The sequence below is a fragment of the Antechinus flavipes genome, chromosome 1 (assembly GCF_016432865.1).
Source record: "Antechinus flavipes isolate AdamAnt ecotype Samford, QLD, Australia chromosome 1, AdamAnt_v2, whole genome shotgun sequence".
In the NCBI taxonomy this organism is placed as follows: Eukaryota; Metazoa; Chordata; class Mammalia; order Dasyuromorphia; family Dasyuridae; genus Antechinus; species Antechinus flavipes.
The window spans coordinates 1,016,991-1,038,475 of NC_067398.1; the positions used below are offsets into that span (position 1 = coordinate 1,016,991).

General features: G+C 63.8%; 1 protein-coding gene across 1 annotated transcript in view; it reads right to left on the reverse strand.

Annotated features, from left to right (window-relative positions):
• Positions 1-12,305: 12,305 nt before the first annotated feature.
• Positions 12,306-21,485, reverse strand: part of VPS50 (VPS50 subunit of EARP/GARPII complex) — a 39,340-nt gene continuing 30,160 nt past the window's right edge. Inside the window, exons 18-28 of the mRNA XM_051977211.1 lie at positions 20,378-20,554; positions 19,656-19,774; positions 19,243-19,349; positions 17,975-18,096; positions 17,618-17,698; positions 15,890-16,038; positions 14,863-14,959; positions 14,215-14,373; positions 13,755-13,876; positions 13,475-13,664; positions 12,306-12,729 (exon numbers count right to left, since the gene is read on the reverse strand). Coding sequence (XP_051833171.1) covers positions 12,610-12,729; positions 13,475-13,664; positions 13,755-13,876; positions 14,215-14,373; positions 14,863-14,959; positions 15,890-16,038; positions 17,618-17,698; positions 17,975-18,096; positions 19,243-19,349; positions 19,656-19,774; positions 20,378-20,554 — 1,443 coding nt within the window. The 3' untranslated portion in view covers positions 12,306-12,609. The remainder of the gene's footprint in view (positions 12,730-13,474; positions 13,665-13,754; positions 13,877-14,214; positions 14,374-14,862; positions 14,960-15,889; positions 16,039-17,617; positions 17,699-17,974; positions 18,097-19,242; positions 19,350-19,655; positions 19,775-20,377; positions 20,555-21,485) is intronic.

A 21,485-nucleotide genomic window follows, 5' to 3' on the forward strand; every position in this document is an offset into this window, starting at 1 on the left:
AGCGTCACTAAGGAGAGGAGGGGGAGCCAAGCGGCCCCTGCAGACTGGAGATGCCCCAGAGCCGCCCAAGTTGGAGCTGGAAGGGATCCTTGTGGCCCTCCCGGTCCCAGCTGTCCAGCCTCTGACTGCGGGCTTTCCAGGTGGCGGTGTAGATCTCCTAACCAGTCTAGCCTCCTGAGTGCACATTTAGGATTAGGGGTAGGGTCAGACTTCAGGGTTCTCCCCTCGGCTCTCAGGGCCAGCCCCCCATCTCCTTGTTCCCTGGGCTTTGGAGCATCTCCAGCTCCCTCAGCAGGTCTCCTCGTGGACACTCACTCCCAAGGCGCTTCCCTAGCCTTCCTGCCTTCTAGGTGCTCCCCAGATTATCAGTGCTCTTCAGTGATGGCAGCCCCCCAAACTGCACACGGCTCTCATCCAGAGGTCCGAAGGTGACCTCCCCATCACCGCCACCACAGGTATCACATACACACACACACTCACAGGGCTGTCGTGGTGCTCCCTTTCCATTCTTTACACTGATCACGGCCATTGGACAGATGCCATGTCCTGGCAGCGACGGGCCCCCGGGCTCCACCCTTGCCCTGCCTGTGGGCCTGGGCCCGGAGCCGCCTCCCTGGGACTCGCCTAAGCTGGACAGAGCACGGGGCCAGTGGACTTTGGCCAGGATTAAGGCCATGGGAGGGGCGGCATCCTTTCTGGGGAGATTCAGCACTGGACAGCTCCCGGGGCCGGCAGTGAGGCAGCCTGGGAACCTTCATCCAGGGTGGGCTGCCAGGCTATTTACACAAACTGGGACGACCCCCCCCATCCTCCGCACCCCTCCAAGCTCGAGGCCTGCTGCCTCCAGAGGCTTGGGGGAAATCTGGAGCTTGCCAGCTCTCTTGTGTTTCAAGGTTAAAACTCATGGGTTTCCTCCAATCCTTCACCGACCAGCAGGGGCCGGAGGAGGCCGGCCGGGGTCCTGCAGGAGTTGGGCCATCATTAGGACTGGGTAGGGATCAGCAGCCAGTGACGGCACCTCTGGAACGGGCGTGCTGAAGGGCAAGCAGACCCAGGCCGCGGGACCCCTCCCCCCCCCCCCCTCCCCCCCACCCCCCTCCCCCCCACCCCCCGCCCCCCCCACCCCCACCCCCCCTCCCCCTCCTCCCCCTCAGCCTCTGTTAAGAGCGGGCAGAGTTGGGCACCAGAGCAGGGACGAAGGGGAGAAGCCAGGCTCTGGGCCTGTCTCCCCACCTCTACAAAGGGTGCATCCCCCCTTTACTAATGTTTGAGGGGCGGGCCATGGGGGTGGAGCCAGAGCCACCGAGCTCTGGAAGGGGGTTCGGGGCGGCCCTTCCGGGGATTGCAGCCCTTTCCTTCACCTGAGGCTCCAAACTCAGCCCTAGCCCAAGAGGCCCCTTTGGGCTCGAGGAAGCCGAGGGCAGTGACTTGGAGGCCGGGGCCGGGTGAGTGAGGGGCCCCGCTGCCTTTTGTCTCCCCCAGAACACAAAGCCTTGGGGAGCTCCTAAGGAGAGCCAGTCTCAGGCGTTGCAGGCAGGAGGGCAGCCCTGCTCGGCCAGTCCCTGAATGATCAGCGGCAGCAGAAAGCAGCCACGTGACCCCAACCCACCTACAAGTCACAGGAGCCTGGGGGGGCATCCTCTGACCTCTGTCACCCCCGGACTTGGCAGTGCTGTGGTGACTCCTGTCCAAGGGGGAGGGGGTCCATCCCCTGCTGCTGAGCGTGCTCTCAGGCTCCCGAGTTGGTAAAGACGGTCAGTGGTCAGGGCCACCCGGAGAACAGCCAGTGTTGGGGACCTTCCCGGAGCCCTTGACGTTTCTGGGAGGCAAAGACTGGATGGGGACCCAGGGTAATGGGAAGGCTTTGGGGTTGGCCAAGAAAGCCACGGGGCCATTCTGGGGTCCCCACCGCTGGAGCGCCCTGAGCCCCGATTTAAACACCCAACTCGAGGTTTTCTCCTGCAGAAAGTCCTCCTTTCCCCTCAGAACTCACCCAAGGCTTGGCGGAGGGCAGCAGGAGGCGGAGTTACATGGGTCTGCTGAATAAAACCCTCCTACATATTGGGGGAAAGTTAACTTTGGGACCGTGGTCACCCGCCGGAAGGAGAAGCTGCTTCCCAAAGCCCCCCGACCTGCCCGAAGGACCCTCCTGTGAACCGCGGGTGCCCTGCCCCCCCCCCCCCGCACCCCCCCCCCCCTCCCCCCACCCCCCCCCCCCGCGCCCCCCCCCCCCCAACCCCCCCCCCCACCCCTCCCCCCCCCCCACCCGCCCCCCCCCCTCCCACCCCCCCCCCACCCACCCCCCCCTCCCACCCCCCCCCCACCCCACCCCCCCCTCCCCCCACCCCCCCCCACCCCCACCCCCCACCCCCGCCCCCCCCGCCCCCACCCCCCACCCCCACCCCCCCTCCCCCCACCCCCCACCCCCACCCCCCACCCCCACCCCCCCTCCCCCCACCCCCCCTCCCCCCCACCCCCACCCCCCCTCCCCCCACCCCCCACCCCCACCCCCCACCCCCACCCCCCACCCCCGCCCCCCCCACCCCCACCCCCCACCCCCACCCCCCACCCCCCTCCCCCCCACCCCCACCCCCCACCCCCACCCCCCACCCCCACCCCCCACCCCCACCCCCCACCCCCACCCCCCACCCCCACCCCCCACCCCCCTCCCCCCCACCCCCACCCCCCACCCCCACCCCCCCTCCCCCCACCCCCCACCCCCGCCCCCCCCACCCCCACCCCCCACCCCCCTCCCCCCCACCCCCACCCCCCACCCCCCTCCCCCCCCCCACCCACCCCCCCCCCACCCACCCCCCCCCCCACTCCCCCCCCCCCCACACCCCCCCCCCCACCTCCCCCCCCCCCCGCCCCCCCCGCCCCCCGCCCCCCGCCCCCCCTCCCCCCACCCCCCCCCGCCCCCCCTCCCCCTCCTCCCCCTCAGCCTCTGTTAAGAGCGGGCAGAGTTGGGCACCAGAGCAGGGACGAAGGGATCCTCGTGGCCCTCCCGTCCCAGCTGTCCAGCCTCTGACTGCGGGCTTTCCAGGTGGCGGTGTAGATCTCCTAACCAGTCTAGCCTCCTGAGTGCACATTTAGGATTAGGGTTAGGGTCAGACTTCAGAGTTCTCCCCTCGGCTCTCAGGGCCAGCCCCCCATCTCCTTGTTCTCTGGGCTTTGGAGCATCTCCAGCTCCCTCAGCAGGTCCCCTCGTGGACACTCACTCCCAAGGCGCTTCCCTAGCCTCCCTGCCTTCTTCTAGGTGCTCCCCAGATTATCAGTCCTCTTCAGTGATGGCAGCCCCCCAAACTGCACACGGCTCTCATCCAGAGGTCCGAAGGTGACCTCCCCATCACCGCCACCACAGGTATCACATACACACACACACACACAGTCACACACACAATTACCATCACACTCACACTCACACACACTCACATACATACAATCACACTCACAATCACACACTCACTCATGCATACACTCACAATCACACACTCACACAATCACACTCACACACATACAATCACACACTCACAATCACACACACTCACACTCATACAATCACACACACTCACACTCATGCACACACAATCACAATCACACACATTCTCACACACAATCACAGTCACACACTCACACATACAATCACACACACTCACACTCATGCACACACACAATCACACACTCACACATACAATCACACACACTCACACTCATGCACACACAATCACAATCACACACATTCTCACACACAATCACACAGTTACACACACATACAATCACACACACTCACACTCATGCACACACACAATCACACACTCATACAATCACACACACACTCATGCACACACACAATCACACACTCATACACACAATCACACTCACTCATTCATACACTCAATTACACACACACACTCACACTGAGCTCCCCCTCCTTGGCCCCCTCTCGCCTCCTGCCCCCGGGGCTGCCTCTCCAAGTCCACCGGGAGCCCACTTTCTCCACTTGCCTCCTTAGGTCTCAGCCCCATAAGGAATCCCTGCCCTGCTTTTCTGTGCTTTTTTCCTGCTTGGTTCCTGCCAGACCCTGCCCCTGGGCCCCTCCCCCTCCTCCCCCTCAGCCTCTGTTAAGAGCGGGCAGAGTTGGGCACCAGAGCAGGGACGAAGGGGAGAAGCCAGGCTCCCCTCGTCGCTCTGGGCCTGTCTCCCCACCTCTACAAAGGGTGCATCCCCCCTTTACTAATGTTTGAGGGGCGGGCCATGGGGGTGGAGCCAGAGCCACCGAGCTCTGGAAGGGGGTTCGGGGCGGCCCTTCCGGGGATTGCAGCCCTTTCCTTCACCTGAGGCTCCAAACTCAGCCTTAGCCCAAGAGGCCCCTTTGGGCTCGAGGAAGCCGAGGGCAGTGACTTGGAGGCCGGGGCCGGGTGAGTGAGGGGCCCCGCTGCCTTTTGTCTCCCCCAGAACACAAAGCCTTGGGGAGCTCCTAAGGAGAGCCAGTCTCAGGCGTTGCAGGCAGGAGGGCAGCCCTGGTCGGCCAGTCCCTGAATGATCAGCGGCAGCAGAAAGCAGCCACGTGACCCCAACCCACCTACAAGTCACAGGAGCCTGGGGGGGCATCCTCTGACCTCTGTCACCCCCGGACTTGGCAGTGCTGTGGTGACTCCTGTCCAAGGGGGAGGGGGTCCATCCCCTGCTGCTGAGCGTGCTCTCAGGCTCCCGAGTTGGTAAAGACGGTCAGTGGTCAGGGCCACCCGGAGGCCAGCCAGTGTTGGGGACCTTCCCGGAGCCCTTGACGTTTCTGGGAGGCAAAGACTGGATGGGGACCCAGGATAATGGGAAGGCTTTGGGGTTGGCCAAGAAAGCCACGGGGCCATTCCGGGGTCCCCACCGCTGGAGCGCCCTGAGCCCCGATTTAAACACCCAACTCGAGGTTTTCTCCTGCAGAAAGTCCTCCTTTCCCCTCAGAACTCACCCAAGGCTTGGCGGAGGGCAGCAGGAGGCGGAGTTACATGGGTCTGCTGAATAAAACCCTCCTACATATGGGGGGAAAGTTAACTTTGGGACCGTGGTCACCCGCCGGAAGGAGAAGCTGCTTCCCAAAGGCCCCCCGACCTGCCCGAAGGACCCTCCTGTGAACCGCGGGTGCCCTGCCCCCCCCAGGACAGGAGAGTCCCGCACCATGGGGGGAGGTGGGGAGCGGCCCTTCATGTCCCTGGCTATCCCACACGAAGCAGAACTGAGGGGAGGCAGCATCAGAAGGGGAGGGGGGTCACTGAACAGAGAAGCAGGTGGCGGGCTTTCAGCCCCGGGCTCTGCTCCCAAGGAAGGGTCCGGGAGGTCGCGGGGGCCGGGGCAGGGGGCATTGGGGGCGGCTTGGGGGACTCCCCACTAAAGATCACGGAGAGCTGGGGCTCTTCACGGGAACAGGGCGGGCCCCCCCTTCAGGTGAGCCCCATCGGCCCCGCGTTCCCCAGGGACCGGTCACCTGCGGAGCCAAGGTGGGAGGGCGGCAGGGAGCAGCTGGGCGGAGGCCAGAGGGCTGGGGAGCTCGGGACCCGGGCTTCCGCCAACCAGCGATCCCCAGCCGTCAGGAGCCGTGGCGCGCCCGGACCGCAAGGGGGCATAAAGCAGCCATCGCCAAAACTGTTCGGTGCCGATTCCAAAGCGGGGTCACCCGAGCCACCGGGAGGGGAGAGGGGGGCACAGGGACACGTGCACGCGCCCGACAAAAGCCATCTCAGTGGGCCCTCGGAGCCGCCGGGATCCACCCGACTCCTTCAGGGCAGGGTGGAGGACCGAGGGAGGGAGCTGTCCGGCTCCCGAACATCTGGAGGGAGGGAGGGAGGGGGCTGTCCGGCTCCCGAACATCTGGAGGGAGGGAGGGAGGGAGCTGTCGGCCCCCAAACATCTGGAGGGAGGGAGGGAGCTGTCGGGCTCCCAAACATCTGGAGGGAGGGAGGGAGGGAGCTGTCCAGCTCCCGAACATCTGGAGGGAGGGAGGGAGGGAGCTGTCCGGCTCCCGAACATCTGGAGGGAGGGAGGGAGGGAGCTGTCCGGCTCCCGAACATCGGGAGGGAGGGAGGGAGCTGTCCGGCTCCCGAACATCTGGAGGGAGGGAGGGAGGGAGCTGTCCGGCTCCCGAACATCTGGAGGGAGGGAGGGAGCTGTCCGGCTCCCGAACATCTGGAGGGAGGGAGGGAGGGAGCTGTCCGGCTCCCGAACATCTGGAGTGAGGGAGGGAGCTGTCCGGCTCCCGAACATCTGGAGGGAGGGAGGGAGCTGTTGGGCTCCCAAACATCTGGAGGGAGGGAGGGAGGGAGCTGTTGGGCTCCCGAACATCTGGAGGGAGGGAGGGAGCTGCCGGGCTCCCGAACATCTGGAGGGAGGAAGGGAGGGAGCTGTCGGGCCCCCAAACATCTGGAGGGAGGGAGGGAGCTCTAGCGCTCCCAAACATCCGCATCCAAGCAGCCCGAGCCGTGGGGAGCGCAAGTCCCCGCTGCAGACGCAGGGACAGATCGGTCTGTGTTAGAACACGTGTTAATCCCAGCAGCAGTTGGCCAGGACAAAAAGCGAGGGGCTCTGGTTCCTAACTGGAGGAAAGTTCCAGAACATGAGGGGGAGGGGCACAAGCAGGCATGAGTCCTGGAACTCCTCCCCCCCAAGCACTGGAGTCGGTCAAAGGAGCTCGGAAGGGGACCCGCCAGGCCCAGGGTTGGGAGAGGATGAGCCTGGGACGTGCGACCCTGAGAACGCTCCTTGCTTAGTCTTTGGTCTGACCCACTGTCGGGTCACCTGCCCCTGGGAAGGGTCTCGAAGCCACAGGGAGGGCCGGGCCAGGTGCGCAAGGCAGGCAGCGAGGTTTTCCCACAATCCCCTTAACCGTTAGGACTTGCTCACAAGACAGAATTGGACCAGACCCACATTTGAACAGCCAGGGAGCCGAGCAGGCTCCAGGCCCAAGTCCGAGTCAGTGGGTTCCCACAGTTAATCCCGTGCTCTCCTAATCCGCTGGAACTCCTGAGAAAGAGCTCCTGGTGTGACAGATGCTTCACACAGCTCCCCCCCCCCCATGCCCAGGACCGAGCCTCAGAGGCCTCTCCTTCCCCTGGAGAGCTGAAGCAGCCAGAGGCTGGGCTGCGGGGAGCACTGGGCCGCGGGGAGCACCGGACTGCGGGGAGCACTGGGCCGCGGGGAGTACCAGGCCGCGGGGAGCACTGGGCGGGCTGTGGGGAGCACTGAGCCAAGGGGAGCACCAGGCCGCGGGGAGCACCGGGCCGCAGGGAGCACTGGGCGGGCTGTGGGGAGCACCGGACTGCGGGGAGCACCAGGCCGTGGGGAGCACCAGGCCGCGGGGAGTACCGGGCCGCGGGGAGCACCGGGCGGGCTGTGGGGAGTACCGGGCTGCGGGGAGCACTGGGCCGCGGAGAGCACCGGGCCGGCCGTGGGGAGCACCGGGTGGGCCGTGGGGAGCACTGAGCCAAGGGGAACACCGGACCGTGGGGAGCACCGGGCGGGCTGTGGGGAGCACCGGGCTGCGGGGAGCACCGGGCGGGCCGTGGGGAGCACTGGGTGGGCCGTGGGGAGCACCGGGTGGGCCGTGGGGAGCACTGAGCCAAGGGGAGCACCGGGCCGTGGGGAGTACCGGGCCGCGGGGAGCACCGGGCGGGCTGTGGGGAGCACCGGGCTGCGGGGAGCACTGGGCCGCGGGGAGCACCGGGCGGGCCGTGGGGAGCACTGAGCCAAGGGGAGCACCGGGCCGTGGGGAGCACCGGGCCGTCCCCCGGTCCCAGAGCCTCTGGGGGTTTCCAGAGGTGGAGCAGGGGGGCAGGAACAGGCCGGAGGGTGCTCTCCAGCCTCCTCACCCCTGCAGAGTTAAGAGCTCCCAAGGATGAAACTGCAGGGAATGGATATGAAGGGCAAGGCAGATGGGGCCCTCAGGGGTGAGGCTCCTGGGTCTTGCAGGCCCCCACTTCACCCAGCGCTGGTGATGACATCTCGTCCCCTCGGACTCCGGGGCCCTCAAGTTGTCCCAGCCCCGGGGCCTGGTTCTGCGCTCGGGCCTTCTCGCAGGATGCAGGTCACCAGCCAGGGAAGGCCCGGGCTGGGTGCGAGGGCGGGTCCCTCCGCGGCCCGGGACAGAGCAGGCTTTTCACATTTACTGAACCGAGCTGGGGGGAGACGGACGCCACCATCCACAAGGGGGCGCGGTCCCCAGACTCGCGATTCCAAATCCCGGGCCGACCTTCCGACCTTTTATAGATGCGCTTTCCCAACCGAACCGCTCCAGGGGCCGCGGACTTCCGGGGCGTGAGCAGGCTGCCCGCGGGGGGGCGCTCTTCTAATGAGGGAGTGACCCGGCGCCCCAAGGCCCCGGGCAGCGGGAGGGCGGAGCCTGGCGGCCGCTCCTGGGACTGCTCCAAGCTGGCGCTGCCGGAGGCCTCGGGCTCTGCAGGGAAGGGCCCCACGGTCCGGGACCCCCGCCCTAGCCTGGGGAGAAGCAGCCCCGTCTGCGGGCCCGGAGCCGGTGATGGTTCCGACCACGAGCAGCCCAAGGGGGCGAGGCCGGCGCCTCTCCTCCTCTCCGACCGCTCGGTCCCCGGGATTGGAGCGCCCTCTTGTGGAGCATGAAGGGTGGAGCCTGCGAACGGCCGAAGTAGCCAATACAAGTCCTTGCCTGGGTTTTCGGTCCCAGAGGTCGAGGCGGAGGCTCCACCGGAGGCAGACGGGGCAGGCGCGGGCCTCGCGGCCGCTCGGGAAGCCATGGGGGAGGGGACCGGAGCCCCTGGCCCAGCCCGGGACCCTTCGGAACTAATTAGGGGCTTCGTCCACGGGCACGAAGGTCTAAGGGAAACCCGTCCCTCCCACCCCCGCAGGAGGCAGGGAGAGGAGCCATCCCAGACTGAAAGGGGCCCAGCGGGTTCCGGTTAACTGGAGGGTAGAGATGGCTTCTGGGGCTGAGAAGCTAAGGAGCAGGAGCTGGAAAGGAAGCCGAGACCCGGCAGAGGGCAGCAGAGGCATCCACCACAGGGCAAAAGAATGGGGTGGGGAGAGGAGGGGAGAGAAAAGAAAATGAGAGGGAGAGGGAGACAGACACACAGTCTGGTGACAGGGAGCCAGTGGCTGCTGGAGAGCCAGCCCGGACCTGCAGAATGGATCTCCTCATGTGAGAGGAGGATACAAGGAGACTGAGAGGCCCTTGCGTTGTCTGACCTCCCACCTCTTCCCTCTGCCCCCAATTTATTTCATTCCCGTTCATAAGCAACCCCTGTGTCAGCAAAGGCTGCGCTGCAGCTCCCTCAGATGCTGCGATCCACAGCTGTGGAGGCCCCTTCACCCAGGCCTGGCCCTTACGACAGAGACAAGAGAAACAGAAGAAGGCAGGGAAGGAGAGGGAGGCGGCTGTAAAGAAACACCCACCAAAGAGCAGTGCACTCGTAGCTCAGGCTACAGTGACCCCCAGAACATACTGACTGTGCTGGAGCATTAGTGCTGTGAATTGCCTCGGGAACACGAAAACTGTGTTTCCCTCGTCTCTTCACCCTTGCTTCTAACCAACCCTCCTCTTCCTACAACATATGGGTCTAATCCCACTACTCCCCCAAACAAGAATTTCGGTGGTGACACACCCTGTTGTTCCAGGATAAAATGTGGGCTCCTCAGCTTGGTCTCTCAGACTCGTCACCATCTGCGCCAGCTTTCTAGCTTTCTGGTACAAAAGCCACTCTTTACACACGAGACGTTTCCATCAAATTGGCCTACTGGCTGTTGCCTGAACTTGGTCTCCCATCTGTGCTCTTCCTGCCTTTGCATAGATCCTCACCCCCAATGCAAGTAATTAGAATAAAAGAAATGGAGAGGCAAGAAAAGCTTGAAGGCTCAATAGAAGATTTTGTATTGTCTCCTAGAGGCAACAAGGAGCTCTGAGGTTTATGGGTGTGTGGGGGGAGGGAGGGCAAGGAGGGGGTGGGGTTGGGGTTTGAAAGGATCAGCTTTAGGAAGATCACTTTGATGGCTGATTGAAGGATGGGGAGTGGAGTGGGGGATGTGAAGGAAGACCTAAGGCTGGCAGACACCCTCCCTCCCAGCAGCAGCTATTACCATAGTCCAGATTGAGATGAGAGGATGCACCAGAGTGGGGGTAGGGTCAGAGCAGAGTTGGGGGTTTATTGGAGACAGATGCTGAAGTGAAATTGACCAGAGAAACAACAGAGTGAAATCTACAAGAGGCTCTATAGAAGATACTGACCAGAGAAACTGCAGGGGTGAAATCTACAAGAGATGCTCTACAGGATAAATTGACCAGAGATACTGCTGAGGTGAAATCTACAAGGGATGCTCTAGAGGAGGATGGGATTCTGCAGAAGTGAAAGTAACACACTTTGGTACCATATTGGATATGGGAGTGAGAAATAGTGAGGAATCCAGGATGATCCCTAAGGATCAGGGAGCCTGAAGGACAGGGGTGATGGTATCTTCAATAGTAACAAAGAAAGGTAGGAGAGGGATATTTATTTAGGAGGAAAGATAATGAGTTCTGTTTTAGACATGTTAAGTTTGTCTACTGGATATCTGACATAAAATGTCTCAAAACGCAGCTAGATATGTTCAATTGGAGGTTGGTGAAAAGCTTAATAGAGGAGTGGAAGATTGCCTGTAAAGGAAGGGAGAAGAGAAGGGAAGGGAAGGAGAGGCAAGAAGTGGAAGGGAGAGATTGAGGCAAAGAAAGCAGGAGAAAGAGGGAGGAGGAAAAAGGAGAGTTTAAGTGAAATACTATCCTTTAGACAAAGATTTATGAGTCAGCTTGAGTTTATCGACGTCCTTATAGTTTTATAGTCGGTGAGCATCTCCTTTAAAAAGGAGTCGGTATCAAACTGTGCATACCCAGAACTGTCTCTACTGGGTCTGTGTCCCAAAAAGATCATAAAAGAGGGAAAAGAACCCACATGTGCAAAAATGTTTGTGGCAACCCTTTTCTTAATGTCAAGGAATTGGAAACTGAGTGGATGCCCAAGCAGTTGGGGAATAGCTGAATGAGTTATGGTATATGAATGCTATGGAATATTATTGTATGGCTGGAAGCCAACAGGCCCTCCTCTGACAGACGCCCCAGGGGGGCAGCCAGGGGTCTCTGGGCCCTCCCAGAACCTGCTTCAGATCACACACCCAGATTGGCTCCTGGCCCGGCCCTCAAGGGGGGCGCTGCCCAACGGGCAGATCTGTGGCGGTCTCACTGGAGCATCACTTATATAATGGTGTTCTTTGCTTTTGTATCCCCTTCACTTCAGAGTCCATCCCTCTCCCAGAACGAGGGGCCACTCCCAGATGTTTCTGGGAGTATGGGATTCCACACCCGTACTCCCCCACCTCGGAAAGAAGCCGTTTTCTCACCTTCTCCACTAATTATACTGATAGGCTAATTACACCAGGATCTAGCATCTGGTTTTGTTCCTTAGTTCTCATTGTGTCGGTGAATGCAAGTGAAAGGGGGGGAGGGGGGCCGCGGGCCGAGGGAGGGAACGAAGGAGGAGGAAGGGACACAGAAACAGAGAGAGGGGGAGGGGAGGAGGGGGGGACACAGACACAAGCAGGAGAGTGAGCCGCCCTCAGGCCACCTGGCACTGCTACAGGGCCCAAGGAGGGAAGACCCACAGTGGTAAACCTGATCCAATAAACACCACGGACAGCTCCCTGCGCCTTCTCTGCCCTCCAGGAACTCCCACCAAAGGGAAGAGAGGGGGCAGGGCAAGGGGTTCCGCAGAGGCCAAGGCGAGCTTCCCTTGCACAAGTCCTGGGTCTGGGGGGGGGGGGGGCGGTACGGGGAATTTAGGGAGGAGGCGACTCTCGGCTGGGGGGGGGAGTAACGGGGGCCTGGGGAAGTGAGGGGCGTGCAGCCAGTGGAGGGGGTGGCCCGGGGCAGAGCTGGGAGGTTAAAGCGGCGACCAGAGAAGGGGGCTTCTTGGGGGGGGGGAAGCAGCAAGGTCCAGGAACCCTGAAATGCACATTGAGCTCAGAAGTAAACTGAGGCCCGGCCTGGGAAGTCCGCCAGCAGCCAGAGCCCTGAGGAAGAAGGGAGAGGGGACCCCGCCCCGCCCCCAGGGAAGCGCACGCCGACACTGCGGAGGGAGCTGGGTCCCTCAGCCCGCGCGGACCCCCCCGCTCTTCCGCAGCGCTCACGGCCCTCAGGGGGCCCCGAGTCGGAACCACACCCGCCCCCCCCACGTCTGAGGTGGGACCCGGGGGGAGCCGGGCAGGGCCGGGCCAGCCTAGGCCCGGGCGGTCTGCAGACGCGGAAAGGAAGCCGGGCGGCTGCGTCGGCGACAGCGTTTATTGGCGCTCACAAAATGGGTCCTTTCTCGAGCCCCCAGAGGGCGCCCCGGCACCGCGCGTGACCGCCGCAGGCGCGGCCACGAGACTGCGCGCGCCCGCCTGACTTCACCGCGCGTTCTCGGGAAAGGGGACAATTGAAACCGGGAGCAGGACGGGGAGTCAAATCACTCGGGGGAGCAGCCAACGGGGCAGAAGCATACGCGGGGTCGGGCGCCTGCGCGGGGTGGTCCCGGGCGGGATCGGCACGGGGGGAGGGGCCGGGAGCGGGAGGCCCCGCAGCGGCGCTCACTATCTCTTGGGCCGGTCAATGTCGTCAATGGCCGCCAGGAGCTTCTGCCGCGCCTTCTTGTTGATGTGCGAGCCCAGGCAGACGTTCACCAGGTTGGTCAGCTGCTTGGACGAGTACTCCTGGCCAGGGAGAGGGCAGCGGTGGGAGGGGAGCCCCCCAGGAGCCCCCTCTCAGAAGGTGCTGACCCACGGGATGCGGTTCCGGAGAATCAGGCTCGCACCCAGAGGGGTCGTCAGCCGAACCTGCGCCATCCATCCGGCACTGCATCCTTCCCATCCCCCATCCTTCTGTCCCTCCCACGGCCCCCACAGCAGCCACCCAGCAGCAGGCGGGGGCCAGAACCCCCAGGAAGGGGGTCACACCCCGGTATCTGACCTCTGGGCTTCCCTGACCCCGACCCTCGGGCAGGAAGAGCCACAGCCTTGGAGTGTAACTGGCCCCTCCTGTCCGTGATCTCAGCGGTGGCCCGGACGCCCCCCAGGGAAGGTCCCCCAGGGAAGGTCCCCCAGCTTCCTTGCTGTAACACTGAGCTCTCCCAGGTGCGGGGGGGCGCCACAGGCCCAGTGAGGGGGCCGGCCAGGGTCTGGGGGCCGGGGCCCCTCCCTCCTCACAGTGCACAGGGGAAGCCCCTCCCCCAGGATGCTAGGGAAACCCGCGTGCACCCCCGGGAATCGGGTCACTCCCACCCATGCCCCTCAAAACCTTCCGTTCCTGGGGTCCTGGGCCACATTCAACTTAGACCCCTGGCTGAGCCCCAGCGCAGGCCCCGCGCCAGGCCCTCCGGCTCCGGGCCCTCCGTGTCCCCCAGAGGCCCGGCCCGCCCCGCCCCGGCCCCGCCCCCGGCCCGCCCCGGCCCCGCCTTACCCGGTGCTCCTTGATCCAGCGCTCCATGTCGTTCTCCGTCAGGTAGTAGGCCTTGATGTAGATCTCCACGAACTCCTTGTCCGGGATGGGCCGGATGTCCGTCAGCTTCTCCAGCTTCATGAGGAACTGCTGGAAGTCCAGCTGCATCAAGGCCCGGCCCTCGTTGCTGCACTTCTTCACGTTGGCGTACCTGGGGAGCCGGAGGCGTGAAAGCGGCGGCGGGAAAGGGGGCGGGGCCGCCCCAGACCCCCCTTCCCCCTCCCCGGGGCCCTTCTCTCACCCCTCCACAATCGTCCTGTTGGCCAGCCGTATGCAGTGCTCCCAGAGGATATTGGACACGGGCAGGGGGATTCGGACCCTCTTGGACACCTCGCTCAGCCGCCAGTTAAACTGCTCAAACTCCTAGAGACAGAGAGGGCTGCCCTGGGACCCCGCAGAGCCCTGGGACGAGCCTAGCCGAGGGGGCCTCCGGACCGGGTCTCGGGCTCTAGCACTTCGGCCCTTCTAGCTCCGGGGTCCAGCCCGCCCGTCTGCGCCACTGCCTCACCCAGACCAGAAAGCTGCTTAAGCCCCACATCCCTCCCCCCCGGCCCTTCCTCCCATGGGTTTCTCTCTGCCCAGAGTAGCCCAAGGGGCAGCGGCAGAACCTCCACAGGGGCCCAAGCACCAGGAGGTGCCCAGGGCTTCTCTCCCAGGCTTCGCCCCCCCCTCCATCCTGGCTCCCGGGACTCCGGGCCCACCTTCAGCAAAGTGTCCACGTAGACGTTGTGCTGGGACATAATCTCCTTCACGTCCCACTTGACGCTGGCCATCAGCAGCAGCATCTGCTCGTAGTCGATGGCCTTGCCCGCCACGATCCAGTAGATGGGTTTGCGCAGCTCGCTGGCGGTCGAGACCGTCTGAAACCAGGGGCCAGAAATGAGAAGGGTGCAGCAAGCTCCCGGCCCCCACACATCTGAGGTCATCCCAGGGGCGCGAGGCAAGCCCTTCCTCTGGGCCGGAGGAGCACACGGGCAAAGGGAGGGCGGTGGCCGCGTGGGCCGGGGAGGGCCGGGGATCCGCAGCTGCCCCTTCCGGCAGGAACGGCCACTGGCACCGGCAGGGCGCAGCAGACCCACTGCGCCGGAGCCAGAGGGAGCCTCTGGGGCCAGGGCCGGAGCTCCGCCGCTGCCACCCTCGGACCACCCTCAGGGCACTATCCTGCCAGGGCTCCCGTGTATTTATACTAGGGAAAAGGGGGAGCTGCCTTTATCGCAAGCCTGGAACCTCCTGCAGGGCCCCGTAACCCCCTTTGGAACCCTGAGGCCCCTTCACAAGACAAAGCATGGGGGGCACGCTCCCTCTGCCACCCACAGGCCAATCTGCAAAGCCAAGGGGGAGCCCGTCACCTGAGAATAAAACTGCTGCAGGAAGGGCTTCTTAGCCGCCGGCATCACGGCGTCCAAGTGGGGCTGCAGGAACTCAAACTGCTCAGCCAGGAAGACCCTGGGAGGAGGGAGGCGGGGGAAGGGAGGAAGGCGGAGGGAGAGGGAGGTGGGAGGAGGTGGGGAGGAGAAAGAACAGGTGGACACCAAAGAAAGAACAAGGGAGGAAGGTCATAGGCTCTAAATGGGCTGCAATGGGCCAAATTTCAAAGCAGAGAGCCCTGAGCCTGGCACCGGGAGCCCCAAGCCTGGCACTGAGAGCCCATCTTCTCCTTGCAGATTGCCCTGGTGCTCCTCACACTGGGAGGCTTCCCTCCCCAGGGCACTTCTGACAATGGGACTGCTCCTGGCCTTGCCCACTCCTTTCGGGTTACCTGGTGTCTGAAAAACGGAACCAGACCCGGCCATTTGGCCAGGCTTCCTGCCACACCCATGGCCCCAGTCCAGGGCAGCCAGAGGAAGTGGCTGCAAGTCCACCCACCAGACTGTACAAGCCCTTTCAGACTGCCTGAAATGCCCGTGTCACGCCCTGGGCAGCCTCGGAGATCCCTGCCCTCAAGAAGTTTCCATTCTACTGGGGGAAACGTAAATCTGAAATGGCTCCCGAGGAAGCAGGTGACAACCATTCCTGTCATGAGAATGGGCACAAGAGTGCCCCCCAGAGCAGAGGCCAAGGCTCTCCATCTGAGGCCGGTGCTCCGCCGAGGGAGGATGCACATGACGTCTCTGAAGGGGCAGCTTTAGTTCCATTTAAGAAAGCCCCTAACAAAGACCTGGAGAGACTCTCCCTTCAGCAGGAAGGCCACGCTCCCGTTCAGGGGGAAGCCAGAGAATGCTCACAGAGAAGCAGGAAGAGCAGGTCAGGCTGGAAGCAGCAAGGCAAGGAGGCCTGGCGATCTATCCACTGGCTGTAGCCAAGTGAACCCCGGGGGCAGGTAGGTGAGCCAAGACCACTCCCATAATGGCCTATGCAAGGAGGGCAGACACTTACAAGGACTCCGTGGCGACAACTCTCTCTGCCAGCCCGTACAGCGTGTCCCCGGACGTCAGGACCACGAGGTGACTGAGGTGTGGACTCGGCACCTTCTCCTTCCTCTCCTCACCTGCCGTGAGGGCACCCGTGGAGTCCGCGCAAACCTCCTGAGAGAAGACAAGAATTCATGGAGGGACTGGGAAGCAAGCTGGCAAAGGGGACCCGCACTCGGGATAAAGGTCACCGCCTATCAAAAAGGGAAGTCAAGGCCACAAGCATCTATTAACCTCCTAGGGAGTGCTGGGCACCATGCAAAGCCCTAAGGATACAAGAAAGACAGAACGTCATCCCTGCCCTTCAGGGGCTGTGCCTCCAGCAGAAGAGAAGCCATGCAAACATCTGCTACAGGCTACAGGCCTACAGAACTGGGGGGGTCTCAGAGGGAAGGCACCTGGATTGAGGACCAGGAAGGGTTTTTTGCACGGGGGAGGATGACTTTAGCTGGGGCATGAAGGGAAGCCAGGAAGACGAGGAAGACCATTCCAGGGAGCGTTTAGAGCCAGGGAGCGTTTAGAGTTGGGAGATAAAGGACAAGCCAGAAGGCCAGGATCACTGGATGAAAGAGTATATGTCAGGGAGAAAGATGTAAGGAGACTGGAAAAGTAGGAGAGGGCTGAGTTAAAAAGGGCTTTGAATAACAACAACCCAGGGTGTATTTGCCCTTAGAAGCAACAGGAGCTGACTGAGTAGGGATGTGTAGACCTGATCTTTAGAAAAATCAGTTTTTTGGCTGAATGGATAGACTGGAACGGGGAGAGACTCAGCTCTTGCACTAGTCCAGGTGTGAAGTGATGGAAGGCCCACCCCAGTGGAATGGCAGGATACAAGAAGAGGCAAAAGGTTGCAAAAGTGAAATCAGTAAGAAATGCTACACAGTTAGAATGGACAAGAGATGCAGCCAAGGTGAAATCGACAAGATCAGCTGAGGTAAAGTAGACAAGACATGCTGCACAGGTGAAATGGACAAGAGATGTTGCAGAGGTGAAATGGACAAGAGATGTTGCAGAGGTGAAATGGACCAGAAATGCTGCAAAAGTGAAACCGACAAGAGATGCTGCACAGGTGAAATGGACAAGAGATGCTGAGGATGTGAAATTGACTACAGGTACTATAGAAGTGAAATCGACAGGCCTTGGCACCAAGTTGGATCTGGGAAAGTGAGAGACAGTGCCCAGGATGACTCCTGGTTGTGAGCCTGGGGGATTAGGAGGATGGGGATGACAACTGGCACCCATTACTGCCGGCCCTAAAGGCTCATCCTGTTCAGACAGATAACGAGACCGAGGCCTGGGAGTGAGGCTTCCATCTCCTCTCAGCTCCAACCCACGTGAATGAGGATGGGCATCCAGACGAGATCCGGCCATCTGCTCTAGCCCCGGCCTAGGAAGGGCACTGCGGCCTTGAAGCCCACGAGCCTGGGGGAACAGTGCTGCCCTGGGCCTCAGCTGCCTCACCTACGAAATGGGGACATCCCCCCGACACCCCTTGCCTGCCCTTTTCTGCGGGCTCTGGAAGCAGAAGGCATCGCTGTGGCGAGCTGCCCCAAGACAGCTCGGGTTCAGCCGACGCCCCCAGAGTCCAAGCCCAGAAGCACAAGACCCTCCAGGCAGATGCAAAGGGCATGTTCAGAAAGTCTGTGGGACCCCTGATCTATGGAGGCGGAGGGACTGACAGCCCCTTCCTTACCAGGTCAATCAAGCTTTCCTGGATCCGGTTCAGGGTGGTCCGCAGGCGGCTGCTGCTCAGGCCCAGGCCTGTCGACTCCAGCTGGAAAAGGGAGCAGGGCTCTCTGGTCACAAGGGAGGAGGAAGGGGGGGAGGGGGGATGTGTGTGGACACGCCCACACATAGTCACATATGTGTACATGCACATACATGACCCCCCCCCAGTGGCTCAGTGCGCACCACAAGGGCCCAGGCCATGCGAGACTTCTCACCCAGACCTCCCTTTGGGGCCCCCAGAGTCCCAGGGAAGGGGCAGGCCCCCGGGGGAGCCGCCCCTCTCGCTCCCCCGCCCCCCAAGGCCCACCTGGCCCGGACTCACCGAGTCGTTGCGGCCAAAGAAGGTGTAGACGGCGTAGAGGTAGTAGTCAAAGAGCTGAGACAGGAAGTGGACCACGTCGAAGGCGATGGGCTTGAGCATGCTCATCATCTGCATGTATTTCCCTGCAAGGAAGGCCGGGCTGGCTCGGGGCCCCAGGGGCTGGTCCTTGGGCCCAGACCCATAAGGAAGCCGAGGCCCCGCCCCCCCGGCCTGCAGCTCACTGCCCTGGTGAAGGGAGGAGCCAGCGGCCCCCGGAGGAGGCGTCCGGCGCCAGAAGCACCTCGGTGTGTGAGGAGGCGCGGAGGCCGAGGTCCCGGGACGACGGCCTGCACGCGAGGTCTGACCCCCGCAGGCAGCGGACTCCTGGGCCCCTGCCCACCCCCGACGCCGCCGGCCGCTCTATAAAACGAGGGGGCCGGCGTCCGGGCGGGAGAACCCGAGCCTCACGGCCACCAGGATGTTGTGCTCTCAGAGCCCCATTTTACCGATGGGGCAACAGAGGCCTGTGGGGAGCAGCTCTCCGTGTGACGGGGAAGGGACGCCTGGGGCGCGGCTGGAGAGCCGGGGGGAAGGGATCGAGGCCTTCCAAGGGCCCGGGAAGACCGGCCCGGCCGAGCAATGGATTTTGGGGACGTGCTGAAGGAAAGGAGCCGAAGGTCCGAGCAACGGCGGCCCCGGCCCAGTGGCCAGGAGCACCGGCCCGCCTCGTGCCTTCCCTCGAGGGAAGAGGCCTCGATGACGGAGCGATACCCGCGGCTGTGGCCAAAGCGGGCCTGGGGCTCGCCCCTCTCCCACCCGCTCCAGGAACGGGACTTTTCTTCCTTTAGTGGGGGCAGAGGGTGCAGCCGGGACAGAAAGTAGATTTCTGCTCATTTAAAACTTTGAAATAAATCTTATTTGTTCAAGGATAAAACTGAGCGGGTGCTGCTGACTTGACCCGAGCACCCCTAGACTTCCCGGAGGGGAAGATCCTTCACGGGTGGAGCCCAATTCTCACGGAGGACGGAGGCCCCTGGCCCAACAGGAGCCGAGAAGGGGACCTGGGGTCCTCCCCCAGAGCCTGGCCGGCCCCGGCAGGAGCTCCTGAGCTGGGCGGGGGAAAGGCCCAGGGGCAGCCCCCAAACCCCTCGACGACGGGATGCTCGTCCAACAGTGACCCCCGGGCCGGGCTCCCCTCCCCCGGCCCGCTGTGACGGGGCGGAACGTGGGGAGAGGGGCTCGCTGCCCTGAGGTCGGGCCTGGCTCCCCCGCAGCGGCCCCCGACTCACCCACCAGCCGGATGACGTTCAGCGTGGTGTTGGTCAGGATGGGGGCGTTGACCTTGTTCAGGCTGTAGTCTGACTTCTTCCGGCTCCTTAAGGTTTCTCGTGAAACGCTGAGGTGGGAGAGGGGAGGGGGTCGGGAGGGAGTCGGGAGGGGGTTGGGAGGGGGCCCACCCCAGCCCCCTCCTGGCTACAGAGAGCCAGGCCCAACCCCTGCACCCCGGCCTGGGGACCAGAGCCCCGGGAGCCAGTGCCGAGCGCCGAGCCCATGGCGGACACCCGGGTCTCTCGGCGCCGGGACCCTGGTGTGTGCCTGCCCCCTCCCCCCACTGCTGCCAGCCCCGGTCACCACAAGGCCCTTTCAGAGAAGGAGAAACCGAGGCTGGGCAGGATCCGCACCCGGCGCCCGAGGCGCTCACCTCTTCACGGGGGCGTCCCCGGTCTGCTCGTCCACGTAGTCTCGCTTCAGCTCCTCCGGGACGTCGCTGTCGCTGTCGTAGTCCTGGTACGCGCTCTTCTCGGGCTCGTCCGACTCGTACTAAGGGAGCGGGAGCGTGCAGACCCGGGCCGGCTCTGGCCACGCCCCCACGGCGCCCAGTGCTCCCCAGCCCAGGGGAACCCCGCGGGGTCCGAGCTTGGCCGAGAGGAGGAGGAAGGGAGGGAGAAGGGACAGAGGGGAAGAAGAGGGAGGAGGAAGGGAAAAAGGAGAGGAGGAAGGGAGAAAGGGAAGGGAGGAGAGAGGGGAGGGAGGGAAGAAGAGGATGGAGAGAGGGAAGGAAGGAGGAGGGAGAGAGGAGGGAGGGAGAAAAGGAGGAGGGAAGAGGAAGAAGGGGAGAAGAGGAAGGAGGAGGGCTCTGAGTAGAAGCTGACCATGAATCATGCTCTTGGCCCCCAGGGATGCTGGGCCCAGACCAGGCCCCTGCCCCCTGCCCCTACACCCGGTGGTGCCATCTGGCCCTCACCAAGCTGTCTGTTATTCTCCCCATTTCACAGTTGAGAAAACAAGTCTCACAGGTTCCCCGACCCACCCAGGGCCCCAGCCCGGTACTGTCAGAGGCCGCTTGGGGAAGCCCGAGGTCTGGAGGTCACCGGACTGCAGGGTCCCGCTTCCCGGAGCCCCACGAGGCCCCGCCGTACCCACCCCGTTGGAGGCCAGGACGTCCTCCGTCTCCTCGTCTTTGCCGTCGGCCTGAATCTCGAAGGGGTTCCCCCCGCCGCTGTACTGCTCAAACAGGGTGGAGGCCGTGGAGGCCGCGGAGGCCGGCTGCTTACTCGGGGACACGGACGGCGACCGCGACTGCTCCATGAACTTGAATTCCTGCCGACGGACACGGGGCTCATTGGGGCCTCCGGCCCCTCTGCCAGCAGGGGCCCCCAGAGCACCCCCGGACAAGGGCCCCCCCGAGCACCCCCGGACAAGGGCCCCCCAGAGCACACCCGGACAAGGGGCCCCCAGAGCACCCCCGGACAAGGGCCCCCCCGAGCACCCCCGGACAAGGGCCCCCCAGAGCCCCCCGGACAAGGGCCCCCCAGAGCACACCCGGACAAGGGCCCCCAGAGCACACCGGACAAGGGCCCCCCCGAGCCCCCCGGACAAGGGGCCCCCTGAGCACCCCCAAACAAGGGGCTCCCAGAGCACCCCCGGACAAGGGCCCCCCAGAGCCCCCCGGACAAGGGCCCCCCCGAGCACCCCTGGACAAGGGCCCCCAGAGCACACCCCCGGACAAGGGCCCCCAGAGCACACCCGGACAAGGGCCCCCCCGAGCAGCCCCGGACAAGGGCCCCCCCGAGCACCCCCGGACAAGGGCCCCCAGAGCACACCCCCGGACAAGGGCCCCCAGAGCACACCCCCGGACAAGGGCCCCCAGAGCACACACCCGGACAAGGGCCCCCCCGAGCACACTCCCGGACAAGGGCCCCCCCGAGCACACCCGGACAAGGGCCCCCCCGAGCACCCCCAGACAAGGGCCCCCAGAGCCCCCCGGACAAGGGCCCCCCCGAGCACCCCCGGACAAGGGCCCCCAGAGCACACCCGGACAAGGGCCCCCAGAGCACACACCCGGACAAGGGCCCCCCAGAGCACACTCCCGGACAAGGGCCCCCCAGAGCACACCCGGACAAGGGCCCCCAGAGCACACCCCCGGACAAGGGCCCCCCCGAGCACACCCGGACAAGGGCCCCCCCGAGCACACCCGGACAAGGGCCCCCCCGAGCACCCCCAGACAAGGGCCCCCAGAGCCCCCCGGACA